Raw genomic sequence first — 20902 nt, 5'->3', positions numbered from 1 at the left:
TTGTCATCTGAACCTCTTTCATCTAATATATTTACTTTAAGTGCCCCTGAGAAAAAACAAACAAACAAACAAACAATTATTCAGCTTCACATTTGCATGCTCACGGTTCTCTGAAGTTGGTTAATGGTCACATGACATGCAGGTCAAATATTTAGTTTTTTTAGTAAGCGTTTTATTTTGATTGATGTTGTTTTAAAATTTTTAAGACTTTATTAATTATTTGCTTTTCATTAAATTCATTCTATTTAAATCAATGTGACAAACAAGTTAGGTCAAAAGTAATCTAAAAGTAATCTAAAAGTAATCTAAAAGTAGTCTAAAAGTAGTCTGATTACATGACCTAAAATGTGTAATGTATTGGATTACATTACTGACTACAATTTTTGTTGCAGCCATGATTCAGCTCCAAAAATATAGGCCTAAAGTAATTTACATTTAATCATTTAGCAGATGCTTTTATCCAAAGCGACTTACAAATGAGGAAAACAGAAGCAGTCAAAACCAACAAAAGAGCAACGATATACAAGTGCTATAACAAGTCTCAGTTAGCTTAATGCAGTACACAGAGCAAGGTTTATAAAAAATAATAATTATATAAAGTAAATAAAAAGAAAACAGATAGAATAAAAAAAGAATAGAGCAAGCTAGTGTTAAAGGCCTTTTTTTGCTTTTGTTAATTGTATAAGAAATGAAAAGAAAACAAAGACAGAATACAAAAAGATTAGAGAAGCAAGTGTTAGTTTTTTATTTAAAGAAAACAAGCAGTTAGTCTAAAAGGGGCACGTTTTTATTTTATTTTATAAAGAATAGAATTAGAATAGAGAGTGTTAGAGTTAGAACCTAAATAGAGTTTTAATAAAGCACAACTCATTAAAATCAGCCCGTATGTTTGTTTATAACTGACATATTCAGGTTATGTATTTCCGTGATGTTTAATTTGTAATTCTGCTGTTCTTTAATTGTCCATCAGGCAAAAGATCCGACTCAGAACGATTCATTGATTCATTCACTAGAACGATTCATTCATTGATTCATTCACTAGAACGATTCATTCATTCATTCATTCACTAGAACGATTCATTCATTTATTCACTAGAACGATTCATTCATTCATTCACTAGAACGATTCATTCATTTATTCACTAGAACAATTCAGTCATTCATTCATTTATTCACTAGAATGATTAATTAATTAATTCATTCATTCACTAGAATGATTCATTCATTCATTCATTCACTAGAACGATTCATTCATTCATTCATTCACTAGAACGATTCATTCATTCATTCACTAGAACGATTCATTCATTCATTCACTAGAACGATTCATTAATTTTTTCATTGACTAGAATGATTAATTTATTTTTTCATTCACAAGAACGATTCATTAATTCATTAATTCACTAGAACGATTCATTAATTTTTTCATTCACTAGAACGATTCATTCATTCATTCACTAGAACGATTCATTAATTCATTCATTCATTCATTCACTAGAACGATTCACTAGATCGATTCATTAATTTTTTTCATTGACTAGAACGATTCATTTATTTTTTCATTCACTAGAACGATTCATTCATTCATTCATTCACTAGAACGATTCATTGATTCATTCACTAGAACGATTCATTCACGAGTGTGACGTCACTAGTTACAGTTGCTTTGCCCCGCCTTCCAGTGCCACGGTTTTACGTTTTTATTAAGCAGTACCAGATTAAGCCTAGCATTTATGTTTATAGCAGGCAGCACCAATATTTTCTTCCAGAATAAATCTTTAAATCGCCAGAGAAAGCAGGCTTATCACTCGCACACTATTGGTCAATCCGAAGGGGTTAGAGGTTAATATGTAAATATCCAACATGGCGGCGCCCGTGGATGACATGTTTTCTCGCTGCGTGGATCCCGCCAAAGCCAGTAACAGCGTGGAGGCCCGATTTATCGATAAAGTCAAGGTATGCCACAGTAACGCCACGATAGAGAGCCATCCTCCTCAAATAATAGAGTTGCGTTGTGTTTTCTTAAGCGGTTTAGCTTTGGTTGTGCTGCGGCTGCTGATCAAAGACATGTAGACAAGCCAACATATGCAGTTAAACTCTGACAAATAATCATGTGCATGCGCTGTCAGATGAGGACGTGCATAAGGACATGCTCCAGACAGCAAACGCTAATATGTCATGTTGTAACTATTGAATGATTTCTCCTCAGGGCAAAGGATTATTCGCCAAAAGACCTTTCAGAAAGGGTGACACTATTCTTGCTGAGCAGCCTCTGGTCTCGTCTCAGTTCTTGTGGAATGCCTTGTACAAATACAGAGGTGAGTGCACAGATTCAGCACTTCTGCAGATGTCCTCCAGCATGGCTTTTGTGATAAAAGACGTTTTGCAATATGATATTTCAGTAAAACCTTGTACTCAGACAAATTAAACTACATTTATGTATCTTATATGTACTGAGCTATGCTTTGATGCAACCTCCCAACTTTTCTCTTTTTTTAACAAAATGTGCTTTTTTTTTTTTTTAGCTTGGACTGTGTAATATCATTCCAGCTTTATCTTTAATTAACAGCATTCAAGAGGTTTTTAACATTTCAGAACACATTGTGGTGTTAGCAGACAGACTGCACTTTCACATGTGACCGACAGTTCCACAACAAATATCAAATATCATAATGAAATATTATCAAAATGTTCAACTGACGGAGGTGACGAAAACCTGCATTTGTGGTCATTTCAACTATGTTGACAAAAAGTGGGGACGCGACTTTAAAATCTTATGAAACATGCATGTTTCCTTGCTTTGATAGGAGATATTATTAAGTGTTGCAAGTGTTAAATGCATTCTATTATTAATCCCTCATGACATTTACAATTGAAAATATTTATATTTTTAAACCTAATAGCAGTTACCCTTGCTGGACCTGTTTTGTCCCACGTCTCAAGAATGACTGATTTATTTATGCGTTGCTTTGAGACCCAGGGATACCAGAATTATGTATAATTATATTTGATATATTATACATTTCATGCATTTTATATTTAATACTTATCATTTATACATTTACATTACGTTTAGTCATTTAGCAGAGGCTTTTATCCAAAGCGACTTACAAATGAGGACAATAAAAGCAGTCAAAACTAACAAAAGGACAATAATATGTAAGAGCTGTGACAAGTCTCGGTTAGCCGAACGCTGCACACCTAACAAGGTTTGGTTTTTTTGTAAATAAAGAGAAAAACAAGTAGATAGAATAGGGAACACTAGTGTTTTTTTAATATTACTTGGAAAAAAAACACAAGTCAAAAGAATAGAAAATGCTAGTGTTAGAGGGTAATTTTTAAATAATAAATAAAAAGAAAACAGGAAGATAGAATAGAAAATGCTAGCGGCATAGGCTCTTTTTTCAATAAAACGAAAGCAAGTCAAAACAATAGAAAAAGAATACTAGTGTTAGAGGGTCATTTATTTACTTTTTTACAAAGAAAACAAGTAGTAAGTAGAGAGTGCAACTGCTAGAGTGTCAAGTGTTTTTCTTCATAGAATTAGAATAGAGCGTGCTAGAGTTAGAGGGTCAAGTGAAGATGGAAGAGATGTGTTTTAGTCGTTTCTTGAAGATGGTTAAGGACTAATAATAAATAAAAAGAAAACAGGAAGATAGAATAGAAAATGCTAGCGGCATAGGCTCTTTTTTCAATAAAACGAAAGCAAGTCAAAACAATAGAAAAAGAATACTAGTGTTAGAGGGTCATTTATTTACTTTTTACAAAGAAAACAAGTAGTAAGTAGAGAGTGCAACTGCTAGAGTGTCAAGTGTTTTTCTTCATAGAATTAGAATAGAGCGTGCTAGAGTTAGAGGGTCAAGTGAAGATGGAAGAGATGTGTTTTAGTCGTTTCTTGAAGATGGTTAAGGACTCTGCTGGGATTGAGTTGGGCAGGTCACTCCACCAGGAGGGAACAGTTAATGTAAAAGTCTGTGAAAGTGATTTTGTGCCTCTTTGGGATGAACTATAATGCGACGTTCACAAGCTTCTAGAGGCACATAACTCTGAAGTAATGAATTTAGGTAAAGGGGTGTATATTATATATGTTATTTATCATATTTCTAAATACATTTATGCTGTATTTGTTCTCCCGTGTTCAGCGTGTGAGTACTGTCTGCGTGCTCTGGAGACAGCGGAGGAGAACGCCAGGCGCTTGAGCGGACTTCCGGCTCTCAGTCTGCCTCATCCGGAGCTGTGTAAAGTGCGTCCGGACCGACACCAGGCCTGTCCACACTGTCAGGTACACATGAGCAGGATATGTTCATCTAGTGTTGGATTCAGGTGTTGCTTCATAATCTGGTTGTTGGCTGTCGATCGATTTCACTGATGATGGACATTTCACTTAATATCTGTTGTACAGAATGTAATGTGTGCACACTCTCGCTCTTGTAGATATTAAGAGAATTAAAACAATTAAGAAATAAAAAAGACTGTGATATTAATAACCCTGTAAAGCCTGACATATGAAATAATAATCCGATTTTTTTTTTTTTTAAATGGAACTGTTGTTGAACAAAATATAGAAAGTTTTTTTTTTTAATTTTTTTAAAAACATTTGGACAAAATACAAAAAAAGTTTGTATACGTGTTTTATGTTTTGTATCATATTTGATAAATCAGCCTTTTATGGCTCATATAATATGATATAGTGAGAATATGCAGCTCATATTGGAGGAAGAAAAAAACACAGAGGCTCAAACTGAGCGAAAATCTGCAGTTTGGTGCAATTGCTGATATTCATATGGCCAAAACGTAAGATGAAATTCTGATGCTTGTAATGTAAATCAGTAAGACTTTATAATAGTATATCATAAAATGCATGTAAATATCAGTCATAACTCTATATCTCCAATAATATGTCTTGGTAAGAGGATTAGTTTTATGGTCAAAGCTCTAGTTTTTATTGTGGGGGCAACGCATATAATGCAACGATTATTCAGAGATAAATAAACGTTCCTCAAAAGCCTGATGTATCATATTTGAGATTTGCATTTACATTTAGTCATTTAGCAGATGCTTTTATCCAAAGCAACTTACAAATGAGGACAATAAAAGCAGTCAAAACGAACAAAAGAGCGATACATGTAAATATTAATCATTAGGTGCCATGTTAATACCACCGATTTATTTACATAGTTCCATAATTTCCATCTATTCTCATTTCAATTTCAAAACTCTTAGTCCACACAATAATTGCTCAAAAAGTTCACAGAAGTCTCATTATTAAAACAATAAATATATAAATGCATAAATATAAAATTTTCATGAAAACCTAGTAGAAATATCTTCATACCACAATTACATTTAACACCACATCTTTCATACAAAGTATCTACTTTTTAATAATGGGTTTTGGGTTGAAATAATGGTTTCCGGAAATAAATGAAACATTGACATTTTTTATATTATTTTTATAAAATATGATGAAAAGTGATAGTAAAGACTTATATTGTTAGAAAGGATTTCCATTTTGAATAAATGCTGTTCTTTTAAAAATGTTATTCATTAACGAATCCTGAAAAACGTATCACAGGTCCCCCCCCCAAAGCATTTAAAAAATTTGTTTTAGTTTGCACGCATGTATGGAAGCCCGTTTCCGCCACTGAATAAAAAATAAAAGAGGTAATTGCGACTTTGTATCTCGCAGTTCTGACTTTTTTTCTCAGAATTGCATGATATAAACTTGCAATTGCGAGTTAAAAAGTCATAATTGCGTGATGTAAATTCGCAATTGCGAGATATAGTCGCAATTCTGAGAAATAAAGTCAGAACCGCGAGATATAAACTCACAATTCGGACTTTTTTTCTGACATGGCAGTCTTTTTTCCCCCACAAAATTGGACTTTAACTCGCAATTGCGAGTTTATATCTCACAATTCTAAGAAAAAAAGTCAGAATTGCGAGATGAATTGCGAGATGAATTGCGAGATGAATTGCGAGATGAATTGCGAGATGAATTGCGAGATGAATTGCGAGATGAATTGCGAGATGAATTGCGAGATGAATTGCGAGATGAATTGCGAGATGAATTGCGAGATGAATTGCGAGATGAATTGCGAGATGAATTGCGAGATGAATTGCGAGATGAATTGCGAGATGAATTGCGAGATGAATTGCGAGATGAATTGCGAGATGAATTGCGAGATGAATTGCGAGATGAATTGCGAGATGAATTGCGAGATGAATTGCGAGATGAATTGCGAGATGAATTGCGAGATGAATTGCGAGATGAATTGCGAGATGAATTGCGAGATGAATTGCGAGATGAATTGCGAGATGAATTGCGAGATGAATTGCGAGATGAATTGCGAGATGAATTGCGAGATGAATTGCGAGATGAATTGCGAGATGAATTGCGAGATGAATTGCGAGATGAATTGCGAGATGAATTGCGAGATGAATTGCGAGATGAATTGCGAGATGAATTGCGAGATGAATTGCGAGATGAATTGCGAGATGAATTGCGAGATGAATTGCGAGATGAATTGCGAGATGAATTGCGAGATGAATTGCGAGATGAATTGCGAGATGAATTGCGAGATGAATTGCGAGATGAATTGCGAGATGAATTGCGAGATGAATTGCGAGATGAATTGCGAGATGAATTGCGAGATGAATTGCGAGATGAATTGCGAGATGAATTGCGAGATGAATTGCGAGATGAATTGCGAGATGAATTGCGAGATGAATTGCGAGATGAATTGCGAGATGAATTGCGAGATGAATTGCGAGATGAATTGCGAGATGAATTGCGAGATGAATTGCGAGATGAATTGCGAGATGAATTGCGAGATGAATTGCGAGATGAATTGCGAGATGAATTGCGAGATGAATTGCGAGATGAATTGCGAGATGAATTGCGAGATGAATTGCGAGATGAATTGCGAGATGAATTGCGAGATGAATTGCGAGATGAATTGCGAGATGAATTGCGAGATGAATTGCGAGATGAATTGCGAGATGAATTGCGAGATGAATTGCGAGATGAATTGCGAGATGAATTGCGAGATGAATTGCGAGATGAATTGCGAGATGAATTGCGAGATGAAAAGTCAGAATTGCGAGATGAATTGCGAGATGAATTGCGAGATGAAAAGACGCAATTACCTTTTTTCATTTTTTATTCAGTGGCGGAAACGGGCTTCCATACGCATGTCAGCTTATGACCAAACAAAATGTTTATATTTTGTATATATTATGTATGATAGTTTCTATAAATTTCCCCAAATTTCCAATTAATTCCCAGAAATTCCGGTTTAATTTCCAATTTGGGATATTTCCAAAATCCCCCAGATTGAGTTCCCCTGGAAGGCTTGGGGAAACCCCAGTGTGTGACTGGATGTGTGTTGTTCTCTTCAGGTGATGTACTGCAGCGCTGAGTGCCGGCAGGCTGCATGGGAGCAGCACCACAAGCTCCTGTGCCTCGGCCCGTCTCACCACGATCCCGATCATCCAGTCAACAAGCTGCAGGACGCGTGGAGGTAAATGCTCTCTCATGCACTGAAAATGTCCTGCAGAACTAGGGACGAAACGGCTGTTTGAAGATAAACCACGATAAAAAGTCAGGCGGTTAGTATTACCATATCACATTTTAATTATCATTAAAACAGTGCTTGATTATCGCGATTTGAATAACTCTGGGTAAATACTAATAACTTAATCCCACCGATTAAGAAGGTTTTCTTTTATAAAGCTGTAAAAATGTTACTGACTGGTGTTTTAGTGCATTTCCTGCAAATATGGAAAAAATAAAGGGTCTCAATTAAATACGTGCAGTGTCACATGGTTAGTGCAAACTGTCACATGACCAGAGCAGGTTACTTCTTGTTTGCATCATGAGAAGATGATGGCTGCGTCAAAGCTTGAAAACGAAAGGTTAGTAAAGTATGTTAACATTAAGATATGTTACATGTTATCTTTAAGGTGTCTAGTATTAATATATGAATTATATTGTTTTGTTGAGTATGGTCATAGAATGAAGAAACATGTTGATGGTCACAATACTGCATTTAGGTATACATATAAATCCAATTGCAGTTGTTAGTGAAGGTTGCACTAAAAAGTTGCTATGACAAAATACTGCACTAAATTAAAGCTTCAAATGTCAGAAATAAGTTACAATATTGATGTTGTAATACTGGTAGCTCTAATATAACAATTGTATGATATACAGTGGGTACGGAAAGTATTCAGACCCCCTTAAATTTTTCACTCTTTGTTATATTGCAGCCATTTGCTAAAATCATTTGTTCATTTTTTTTCCTCATTAATGTACACACAGCACCCCATATTGACAGAAAAACACAGAATTGTTGACATTTTTGCAGATTTATTAACAAAGAAAAACTGAAATATCAGATGGTCCTAAGTATTCAGACCCTTTGCTCAGTATTTAGTAGAAGCACCCTTTTGATCTAATACAGCCATGAGTCTTTTTGGGAAAGATGCAACAAGTTTTTCACACCTGGATTTGGGGATCCTCTGCCATTCCTCCTTGCAGATCCTCTCCAGTTCTGTCAGATTGGATGGTAAACGTTGGTGGACAGCAATTTTTAGGTCTCTCCAGAGATGCTCAATTGGGTTTAAGTCAGAACTCTGGCTGGGCCATATCACTGTATGTTACAATAAAGTAACCATTTTGAAATACGTTGATGGTTGTATTTTTTAATGTTTTTCAGTATTCCAGGAATCCTGTGAGTGTTGTATAAGGGTTTTTATGCATAATAGTAGAATGTGAGCAAAGTAAAATAGTTTAAAATAGCTGGATTGAGATAAAAACTTTTGAGTTACAAACTTTTTTCAAAAAAATTATTTCATTATTTCAAAGGGTTACTAATGAAACATCATTTGGATATTTTCATGTCTGGGAAACGTGGGATTAAACGGACTAAGCAAAGTTAGCAAGAGTCTCGCGCAGCAAAGGTTTGGTTTTGTGTGAAAGAATAACGGAAGGCAGAGTGCTGAGAGAAATCACATGCATGCATAAGCGGTAACCTACTGTCTTCAGAAAAGTTAGGATGGCATTTTCTTTTCATATTTCCTCTTTGCAACGCCTATTAATGTAGTGTTACTAAGAGCAGTTACCGTGGAAACCGCTGTATTTCTGCTGTTCCATCAGCGCCACCTGCTGTCAGACAGTGGAGTTACATTTCATTCAGTCTGTCTGCGTTTGTGTTCAGACCAGTGCAGAAATGGGTCCACAGTTTTGTTGTAAATCTTAACATGTAGATGGAAAACAAACTAATGTGCATTCAAAAAAATCTCAAGACTTCAGATAATAAGGTAGCCTATGTAGAATTGTTTATGGAGCAGATAAAATGCCTGTAATTTATCATTTTGATTCATCCTTTTCCTAAAAACAATATCATTATATAACTTTTTTTTTTTTTGTCAATGCTTTACTTGAACACGTGGAACGTTATCTTGTAAGTCACCCAAGTAATATTTTTTGTTTGTTTAAAATCCGACCATCATTTTTAAAGGGGTGGTTGATTGCGATTTCACTTTTTTTTTTAACGTGGTGTAAAGTTGCTTTTTGAGCATTAACAATATCTGCAAAGTTGCTGCGCTGAAAGTTCAATGCAAACGAAGATATCGCCTTTTTAAAATTCTGGAGGTTAATGCCTACAAAACGGCTCGTAGGGACTACAACGAGTTACTTCCGGGGTTTGTGACATCACAAACCCAGACAAGCCCCGCCCCCGAAAACATGCAACACATTTTTATTGTTTTATGCAAACAAAAAGTGCATAGCGCTGCTCATTATATTTATTGTTTGCTGGTTTTCGACATTAAATTAGGTGATATGATTTAATTAGCACATTTTAATAATACCATGATTATATTGATGATCATTCATCTCTATGCAGTACATTAGAGAAGTTTTGCAGATTGCTTTGGTTTGAAGGTTACTGGTGCAAAAGCCTTGAAATGTATGACTCTACTCTTGAGTTAAACTCTTTTTTTTTTTATTTTATTTTATTTTTCATCTTCTCCAGGAGTGTGCACTACCCTCCGGAAACATCTAGTATCATGATAATGGCAAGGATGGTGGCCACCATCAAGCAGGTTATTTTCTGTTTATTGGTCTAAATAATTGTCTAAAAGGATTGTTTACATAAATACATTTTTAGTAATTATGGAAGATTGCTTCCACCATTGAGAAAAAAAAAAAAAAAAGGTAACTGACTTTTTATCTTAAAATTCTGACTTTTTTTCTGAATTGAGATGTAAACCCACAATTGCAAGTCAGAATTGCTAGAAAAATAATTAGCAATGACCTTTTTTCATGTTTTAATTCAGTGGCTTCCATAAGTAAATGTGAAATAGTTGCTAAGAGTTTTTTTAATTGTTTTTCCAGGCTCAAGATAAGGAACGCTGGCAGAAGTTGTTCTCTCATTTCTGTAGTCGCACAGCAAACGAAGAGGAGGAAATAGCTCATAAATTGTTGGGAGAGAAGTTTCGGGTAAGTTTATAGTCTGTTGACTCCACTACACTCTAATTTGTTTGTGCATTGTGGTAACACTTTACTATAAGTTTCCATTAGTTCATGTTAATGTATTAACTAACGTGAACAATGCATGTATTACAGTCTTTGTTAATGTTAGTTAATGAAAGTACAGTCTTTCGTGTTAATGCGCAGTGCAACAAGCACAACTTTTGATTTTAATAATGCATTAGTAAATGTCGAAATTAACATTAGCTAAGATTAATAAATGCTGTAGAAGTATTGTTCATTCTTAGTTCATGTTATCTAATGAACCTTATTGTAAAGTGTTACCTACGTTGTTAACAGATCTCAAATTTGCCTATTTGGAGAAAGACAGAGTGTTTTTTTATACGGACGGTAGTGACAAATTAATGATTTCTACAATGCAAAATATTGATTCACATCCTAGAAGTCACTAAGTGAATACAGTGTTGTTCTTTTTTCAGGGACAGCTGGCCTTGCTGCGTAATCTCTTTACCACCGCGCTGTACGAGGATCGTCTCAGTCAGGTCAGACTCGCATTAACCTGTCTGTATCTTCACTGATTTAATTCATAAGCAAGTGTCACACGAACATACATTATCATTCAAAAATGTTTAAATTTTTTTCATTCTAATATGCTAATTTGCTGCTCAAGAAACATATCTGATTAATATATATTTTCGTATATTTTTTAAAATATGTATTTGTATATTTTTGGAAACTGTGACACTGTGACTTTTTCTCAGGATTCTTTGACTAAAAATGAACACAAAGTATTTTGTACTAAATGCATTTCTCTACTGTCACTTTTGATTCTTTGTTTTAATAAAAATCTTAATTTCTTTACCGTAACACTTTACAATAAGGTTCCATTCGTTAACATTAGTTATCATGAACTAACAATGAAAAATACTTCTAAAGCATGCATTTTTCTTAGTTAGTTAATTTCAGCATTTACTAATGCATTATTAAAATAAAAAGTTGTATCCTTTAATGGTCACACTTTAGTTTGGGATCCAATTCTCACTATTAACTACAACTTCTGCTTCAATAAACTCCTAATGTGCTGCCTATTGATAGTTAGTAAGGTAGTTGTTAAGTTTAGGTATGGTGTAGGATTAAGGGATCTAAAATATGGTCAGGCATTAATATGTGCTTTTATAAGTATCAATAAACAGCCAGTATGCTAGTAATATGCATGCATAGTTAATAGTGAGAATTGATCCCTAAACTAAAGTGTTACCCTATTATTTAATGGACCTGAGCTAACATGAACGAACAGTGAACAGTTGTATTTTTATTAAATATTGTTAACTACGATTAATAAATATAGTAACACGTCTTGCTCATTGTTAGTTAATGCATTAACTAAAGGGACCTTATTGTAAAGTGTTACCAAAAAAATCTCACATCTGAAAAAAAGAAAATGTATTGATACCGGTAACTGACACTAGGGGGAGTTAACACCTGTTAATTGTTCAAATAGACTTGAATCTGGTTAAATACTAGTTGATATATCACTGCTTTTTGCCCATGTGATGCCTGAAGATTGTAATAGAGTGTAAATGAGAACTGAGTGTGTTCTTTGTGATAGTGGTTCACCCCAGAGGGGTTTCGCTCTCTATTTTCACTTGTCGGGACCAACGGTCAGGGTATTGGCACCAGGTAATATCCACTCAATGCAAACTTTATTATTATAATTTTTTTACCATAGACAAGTGTGCAGTCAAATAATATGTCTCTGTAGTTCTCTGAGTCAGTGGGTTCATGCGTGCGACGCGCTGGAGCTCCCCAGCCAGCAGAGGGAGCAACTGGACTCTTTCATCGACCAGCTGTACAAGGACATCGACAAAGGTCATTTTTCACAGACTCCCACCTGTTCACAGAGCTCGGCCCCTCACACATTGATCTGTATACCTGCCACGACTGAATCCATCTCTGCGTTTGACCTCTGTCTCCTCGAGCCTGAGACTGAGACACATTTTACCACTTAGACGGCCATCGATCTGTGTAAAATATGATTGTTTTGTGCAGAAGTGTGAAATAAGTCCTAGAGATGAAAGACCGTTTTCTTTTGCAGAAACCGGCGATTTCCTCAACTGCGAGGGCTCTGGACTTTTCCTGCTGCAAAGCTCTTGTGAGAACCGTCTTTATTCGTATTGGCACGTCTTTCAGTTTGCACAGCTGTGATATTTTCATTTTGACACGCAAGCTGACTTTGAGGCGCGAAAATCAGGTCAGCTTAAGAAATGTGAGCCTGGAGCACAAAACCAGTCTTAAGTGTCAATTTTATTAAAATTGAGATTTGTACATCATCTGGAAGCTGAATAAATAATCTTTCCATTGATGTATGGTTTGTTAGGATAGGACAATATTTGAAAATCTGGAATCTGAGAGTGCAAAAAAATCTAAATATTGAGAAAATCATCTTTAAAGTTGTCCAAATGAAGTTCTTAGCAATGCATATTGCTAATCAAAAATGAAGTTTTGATATATTCACAGTAGGAAATTTAAAAAATATCTTCATCGAACATTAATATCCTAATTATAATTTTTTTGGCTATTGCTACAAATATACCCCAGCGACTTAAGACTGGTTTTGTGCTGCAGGGACACATATTTGTAGCAATAGTCAAAAAAACATTGTACGGGTCAAGATTATAAATTTTTCTTTTATGCCAAAAATCATTAGGATATTAAGTAAAGATCATGTTCCATGAAGATATTTTGTAAATTACCTACCGTTAATATATCAAAACTTAATGTTTGATTAGTAATATGCATTGCTAAGAACTTCATTTGGACAATTTTAAAGATGATTTTCTCAATATTTTGATTTTTTTGCACCCTCAGATTCCAGATTTTCAAATAGTTGTATCTCGGCCAAATATTGTCCGATCCTAACAAACCATACATCAATGGAAAGCTTATTTATTCAGCTTTCAGGTTTTGCACAAATCTCAATTTTGAAAAATTGACCCTTATGACTGGTTTTGTGCTCCAGGGTCACAGATGGTTGGTGATAGTGAAGATTTATGCTGGTTTTCTGTGATGCACAGGTAACCACAGCTGCGTTCCCAATGCGGAGGCGTCTTTCCCCGACAACAACTTCCTCCTCCACCTCAGCGCCCTCAGCGACATCAGCCCCGGAGAGGTCAGACGAGCATGTTGGATAATATTCTAAAGCCTTGAGTGTTTCATTGTCGCTAGCAATTACAGTCTAGACTCTGGAGATTGCAGCAGTTTTGGCTGTTTGTCTGAAGGCCTGCATTCATAGCGCTACTGTTCATATTGCACAGACTTATTTTTTAATAGGTTTGTTTATCTGAATCATATTAGCCAATGCATGGCAGCTTATTGTGAATTTGTAATGGCTTTCAGCGCCGAATTTTCATTGTAGTTCAGAAACAGAGGGTTATGAATTTTTATAAGGTTACCTGATGCCAGATTTGTTGCACAGTGACCATTTATTCTTATGTTTTGCAGAGTCGTGTGTCAGTCTGAACTGAATTGAGAATGCTTTTTAAATTACAATTTGGTTCCTGAATTTGATTTGAGGTGAGGTAGCAAACAGGATGTGGAATTGCAAGGAAGTAGAATTAAATGGGGAAAAATGTTTAAATTTTGAGGAACACAAACCAAACGTAGATGCTCTACCGTTCAAAAGTTGAAACACTAATTTATATTTACTGAGAAAGCATTAACTTGATGGAAAGCGAGAGTAAAGACATAATTTTGTGAAAGATTTCTCTTGCAAATAAATGCTGTTCTTTTGAACTTTCTATTCATCTGTGAATGCTGAAAAATTAAATGCATCACAGTTTCCACAAAAATATGAAGCAGCACGACTGTTTTCAACATTGATAATAATCAGAAATGTTTCTTGAGCAGCAGATCAGCATATTATACTGATTTCTGAAGATCATGTGACACTGAAGACTGGAGTAATCATGCTGAAAATACAGCTGCGCATCACAGAAATACATTAGATTTTAATGTACATTAAACGTTATTTTACATCATAATAATATTTCATAATATTGTATTTTTTCCTGTATTTTTGATCAAATAAATGCAGCCTTGATAAGCAGAAGAAACTCCTGTAAAAAAAACATTAAAAATCGTTCTGATCCCAAACTGTTGACTGTTAGTGTATATTCTCCGCTATTCTGAATTGTAATAATATTGCACAATTTTACTGTATTTTTAAATGCGTAAGGGACTTCTTTCAGAAACATAAATCGTACAAACCCCGAACTTTTGAACGCGAGAGTGTTTCCATACAGTGATCGTGTACGAGGTGTCTGCCGGGCTCCAGAAAGGACAAGAATAAATGAATAGTATGAATAATGATTTGAATTTTGCTCTGATAGTGAGCATCTGGAAAAATGAAATGTTTACTGACGTTGAGAAAAAATGTAAAGAAGTAAGACCATGAAAGCCGTCAGACCCACAGAGTGCTTTCATGATTCTGGCCAAGTTATAAAACAGAAAGCCGATTATTTCTGTATAACTCAATTCATCATGTAACTGTGAAAACATTGAGAACGGAATTGCTTCATTATTGATTGTCCCATGCATTTCTCTGCAGGAGATCTGCATCAGCTACCTGGACTGCTGCCAGCGAGACAGGAGTCGTCATAGCCGGCACAAGATCTTGAGGTAAACCAATGCAATCCCTTGTTTAAGCATTCTGTGTGAAACGGCTGAGTCTACCTCCAGAGCGGATCAATGGCCTTGTTCCCTGGCAGCAGCTCTGGGCCTGGATAACCACAGGGCCCCTCCGCTGGCTTGCTGCTGGGCCCCTGCTCCGCTATTGATCACTTACCTGTCAATCACAGCAGCTATGATGACCAGTGAGGGTTTGCACGGAAATCCCACTTAATCTATATTCACTTTATTCCTGTGAAAAGCCTGACTTCACCTTGAGAAGAATCGCAGATCTTCTTGGATGTGAAGTCGAGATCAGAGACGAACCCCCCCCTTGGATCTGATGGATATGATTTATCTTGTTATGGAATAAGTGTAGATTGGAAGCCCTAATGCACCGAACACTTGAGTGTGAAAGATTAATGATGCTGGCATTTTTTAATATATTTAGCATCCAAACCCTTCTATTAGGATTTCAGGTTGCACTTTATTTTAAGGTGTCCTTGTTACATATGTTACATGTACTTACTGTTATAATAACAATTAATTATGCAATGATTACATGCTAGTAACCCTAAACATTTAGTAAGTACATGTAGGTAATTAATATTACTCAGTGCTCACATGTGACGCTGGAGCACAAAAGCAGTGTTAAGTCGCTGGGGGATATTTGTAGCAATAGCCAACAATACATTGTATGGGTCAAAATTATAGATTTTTCCTTTATGCCAAAAATCATTAGGATATTAAGTAAAGATCATGTTCCATGAAGATATTTTGTACATTTTCTACTGTAAATATATCAAAACTTAATTTTTGATTAGTAAAATGCATAGCTAAGAACTTCATTTGGACAACTTTAAAGATGATTTTCTCAATATTTAGATTTTTTTGCACCCTCAGATTCCAGATTTTCAAATAGTTGTATCTCGGCCAAATATTGTCCGATCCTAACAAACCATACATCAATGGAAAGCTTATTTATTCAGCTTACAGATGATGTATAAATCTCAATTTCGAAAAATTGACCCTTATGACTGGTTTTGTGGTCCAGGGTCACGCATGTATAATTACACTGGAACAAGAACACCTTAAAATAAAGTATAACCGGATTTTATTTATTTATGTACTTACCTGCTGTTCTGGATAGTAACGGAGTGCATGTAATCTGGATAGATTCCAAAAATTAAGTACTTTTAATTCGATTATATTACACTTTAAAATACTCCTAATCAAATTTTTTGTCAGCCGAACCTCTTCCACCTGATATATTTACTTGAAGTACCTTCTGAGATTTTAAGGTAATAATTTAGTAATTAAGTAACACATTTGCATGTTCACGGTTATCTGGTCACATGACATGCAGGAAAAACAAATACAATATATTTATATATTTTTTAGTAAGAGTTTAATTTAGTTTGTTGTTGTTTTTAAAACGACTTATTTTTTATGATGAATTAAATCATTAGCTTTTCATTAACCTCGTTTCTTTGTGAACCCCATTTTGGGAAACCCTGACGTAATGTAATGTTTAATGCACTTCATGTTGTTAATAACGACGTTTATATAAATACGGTACAAGATTATCCTATTTAAATCAATGTGATAAACGAGTTGGGTCAAAAGTAATCTAAAAGTAATCTGATTATATTACCTATACTGTGTAATGGATTACGTTACTGACTACAATTTTTGTCGTGTAATTTGGAATCAGTAACGGACTACGATTTCTACCCAGCACTGATTGTTTGTTTGCTTATTTATTTTATTTTTGAAGAATCTTCACAGTTCTTGTTTCTGACGGGGCAAATAAAAACCATTAAAGCAATTAGGCAGAAAGAGACAGTATATACTCTAAAAAATGCTGGGTTGTTTCAACCAAACTTTGGGTCAAATATGAACCCAACTTTTGGGTTAAAAATTGAATGTAGAAATTTAACCCAACAGCTGGGTTAGTCCATATTTGACCCAAAGTTGGGTTGAAACAACCCAGCATTTTTTAGAGTGTACTTACCTAGTTTTTCTTTCACAAAACTGTTGCATGACTCTTGAAATACTCAGGGGGAAAAAAAGAGTTGCATAACAATTCTTACATTAATTTTTGTGTGTATTCGACTGAAAATATAAGCTAATGATGTTTTAAATAGTGACAGAATTGTGATTTGCGTCTGGATTTTGGCTTTTTAAATGATAAACCACATAATTTCCCCCCTCTGGTTTTCAGGGAGAATTACTTATTCGTCTGTTCCTGTCAGAAGTGCACGTCCCAGATGGCTGATGCCGATATGACATCAGAGGAGGAGGAGGAGGAGGAAGGTGAAGGTGAAACGGAGGGAGACGACATTGAGGACGAAATGACAGATGTGTGATTTCAACCACCTCACTTGTTTGTCTGTGGACCTTTCCGATGTGATCCTGACCTCCGTCACAGGGCCTAATAATCCACAGCAGTTGAGAAGCCAACATCACACTTACAGTAGCAGTACGGTTAACTGTCTGGCTGTTATAAACGTAATATCAAAGCCTATGCAAAATACAAATGCGCTGTTTTTATCATGTGCTTTTTTTGTCATGATTTCTACCATGCAATGGGTTAAAGTAGCTCCGAACGCACACACATACAAAAAAAAAACTGTGACCATGCATGAGACATGATCTGTCTGTGCACTGAGGGGTTATATTATATAGTGACCATCCACAAGAACATGAATTCTCCGTTTTATCACATCTCAGAGAAACTGTACTGTCATCAGATCGAGAGGAAGAAGAGACCGGCTTCATGTTACTGTAATGTGACGAAAAAATCTAATCTGACGCGGTTTACTACTTATAAATATTTGATCCACACTTGAATTTTTTCTTTTTCAGCTGACGACAGCTAGGTCGATAATCAATGTATAGCCAAATAACGAGTTAGGCATTGTTATAGGCTTTTGTTGAAATCTTGGCAACTGGTAATGTGAATTTAATAAAGGTTATGGCAATAACAGTAGTTATATGCAGTAGCGATAGCACATAACTATATATCTGAAAAATAAGCTTTCAAAAAGTGGGCGTCGTTGGGGTTCTCTGCAATCAAGTGGAGTCATTTTTGTATTTTTCACTTTTCACAATCCATAATGTCTCAAAGCAGCTTTACATAAAATGTCTTAACCCAGTGAGTGAGCCAGAATTGTGAGGGAAAAAAAATCCATAAGATGTTTAGGGTGAAGGGAAAAACCTTGAGAGGAACCAAGTCTTTTTTTAGCATACACTACTAATATAGTCTCTTATGTTCACTAAGGCTGCATTTATTTGTTTAAAAATATAGTAAAAACCGCAATATTGTAAATTATTATTTAAAATAACTTTACTATGCCAATATATTGTAATGTGTAATTAATTTCTGTGATCAAAGCTGAATTTTCATCAGTCTTCAGTGTCACATGATCTTCAGAAATCATACTAATATGCTGATTTGCGGCTGATGAAACATTTCTGATTATTATCAATGTTGAAAACAGTCGTGCTGCACAATATTTTTGTGGAAACTGATACTCCACCATTTAAAAAATGTGGGCCAAGTAATATTTAAAAATAATATTTTATAAAGTTTGCATTAAATTGAACAAAAGTGACAGTAAAGACATTTGTAATGTTACAAAATAGTTTTTATGTTCCTTTGAACTTCCTATTCATCAAATAATCCTGGAAAAATGCATCACAGTTTCCACAAAAATATTAAGCAGCAAATACTGCAGCAAATCAGCATTTAAGAATGATTTCTGAAGATCATGTGACACTGAAGACTGCTGAAAATTCAGCTTTGATCACAGAAATAAATTACATTTTAACAGATATTCACATAGAAAACAGCTATTTTAAATTGTGATAATATTTCACAATATTCCTGTTTTTATTGTAATAAATGCAACCTTGGTGAGAGATTTATTTCATAAAAAACATTTAAAAAACGTAATTATTACAAACTTTTAACTGATGGTGTATGCCAAATCACACATAGCATATGTAATAATGCCACGTGTTAATTAAATAAATAAATGATTCAGTGTTTAAGCTGTAAGGATGATTATTTTAGTGTAGTTAGAGTTATGCAGGTAGTGTTCATCCCTCACAGTCTGGCTGCTGATGTATAGTCTTTTGAAATTCATCCTAAATGACTGGAAGAACTGTCTGTCGCTGTCTGGCTTATATGGGCTCTAGCTGGCTGTCGTTTGCAGTCTTTGAAGTCCGTCCTGAATGGCTGGGATGATGCAGGCAGCGGTCAGTGAGTCTTCATCACTGTGTGACTCGTGTAGGCTGGAGCTTGCAGTCGTCGCTCGGCAACACGGAGCTGGACCGAATCAAACTCACTAACTCGCATTCTGGCTCCTTTCTAATATCTAACGCCCACTGTTCACGATCCAATCAGTTCTTGATGGATAAAATCAAGTCGCTTGTTGAATATTCTGTTTCGCTTGGAATTACAGCACGTTATGAAAGTCAAATGCGAATGCTGCTGCATGTTGACTTTAAAGGAGACATGCCCCTTTTTACAGTATGTAATATAAGTCTCTGGTGTCCCCAGACTGTGTCTGAAGTTTCAGCTCAAAATACTCCACAGATCATTTATTATATCATTTTGAAAATGGCTATTTTGAGTGGAAGCAGAAACACGCTGTTTTTCGGGCCTGTCTCTTTAAATGCAAATGAGTTGCTGCTCCCCGCCCCCTTTTCCAGAATAGAGCTGCTTACAGCTCGGACCTGCTAAAAACATCTGTTTTGGTTCTGATTATCATGTTTATCGCTCTCAAATCACGAGTTTTAAACCATATGAGTTTAAAATTCTGTTATATATGGTTTTCTGAGTGCACACGGACAGAAAGCGGCTGAGTACTAAACTAAGTTCTCATTCACACACGAGTTACAAAAACAGTGGGTTATGTCTGTGAAGGTAAACAGCTTGTTTATTTTAGATCTGTGTGGCAGCGGCAATATACAGTAAATAAATCAATAAATGCACTGCTCTGTCGTCTCGTCTGAGGCTGGGACTCTAAACAGTGTTCAGTGCTCGTCTGTGCAGCCGAACACAGAACAGTTCGCATGTTTTGCACAAACCTTCGCCGTGGCATTAGAAGTAGTACACCGTTGTCACTTGCAAAATCAAAATGAAGGTGCTGTGGATGGAAATTTACAGATTAAGGGGCGGTAATATTATAATGAGATCCCTTTGTGACGTCACCAAGGGAGCGAAATCAGACGCGCTGGTTTTCTCAGACGCTTGCAGAAAAAGGCTTCCCAAAACAAAGTTACTGGCTTTTTCATGTTTCCTTGGTTGGTAGATGCACCGGGGACCTGATTATAGCACTTACAACCTGGAAAAGTCAGATTTTTATGATACGTCACGTCCCTCATATGTCACTCTTTTTAAGTTGCCAGCCACCGCCTGCATTTTTTTTATCATTTTCACAAACATTTCATGGCCCCCAGAATAGTATTTTGTTGCATGAATATCTGAACATGCAATATGTCAAAAAGAACAGAACCACTGCTTTAAACAAACAAACAGACAAACAAAACTTTTATTATAGATTCATGCATTCTTTTTTTTTTTTTTTTTTTTTACAACACTTGAATGTGGGTAAAGTTAATAAAAAGGGCAACATTTTGAACAAAAATCTGAGAAAATCATGTTTTTATAAAAGGTTATGTCTGGAGCGGATTCAGAAAGATAATCAAAACATAAAAACATTTTTTTTT

General features: G+C 35.4%; 1 protein-coding gene across 2 annotated transcripts; it reads left to right on the top strand.

Moving 5' to 3' along the window:
• The first annotated feature begins 1826 nt into the window (after positions 1-1826).
• Positions 1827-18133, top strand: smyd5 (SMYD family member 5). Of its 2 annotated transcripts, none has more exons than XM_016243502.1 (13): positions 1827-2007; positions 2210-2318; positions 4143-4282; positions 7402-7523; positions 10041-10110; positions 10403-10507; positions 10978-11040; positions 12108-12178; positions 12261-12367; positions 12594-12650; positions 13573-13667; positions 15105-15175; positions 17388-18133. In XM_016243502.1, exons 1-13 carry the CDS (start codon positions 1864-1866, stop codon positions 17530-17532), a joined length of 1299 nt encoding a protein of 432 aa, XP_016098988.1. In that variant the 5' UTR covers positions 1827-1863; the 3' UTR covers positions 17533-18133. The 2 variants fall into 2 exon arrangements, with proteins under 2 accessions (XP_016098988.1, XP_016098989.1); XM_016243503.1 differs by having other exon boundaries at positions 1828-1956; positions 17388-18132.
• Positions 18134-20902: the final 2769 nt, after the last annotated feature.

The sequence above is a fragment of the Sinocyclocheilus grahami genome, unplaced genomic scaffold (genome assembly GCF_001515645.1).
Source record: "Sinocyclocheilus grahami isolate Dianchi unplaced genomic scaffold, SAMN03320097.WGS_v1.1 scaffold692.1, whole genome shotgun sequence".
Classification (NCBI taxonomy): Eukaryota; Metazoa; Chordata; class Actinopteri; order Cypriniformes; family Cyprinidae; genus Sinocyclocheilus; species Sinocyclocheilus grahami.
This window is presented reverse-complemented; position numbering and strand designations above follow the sequence as displayed.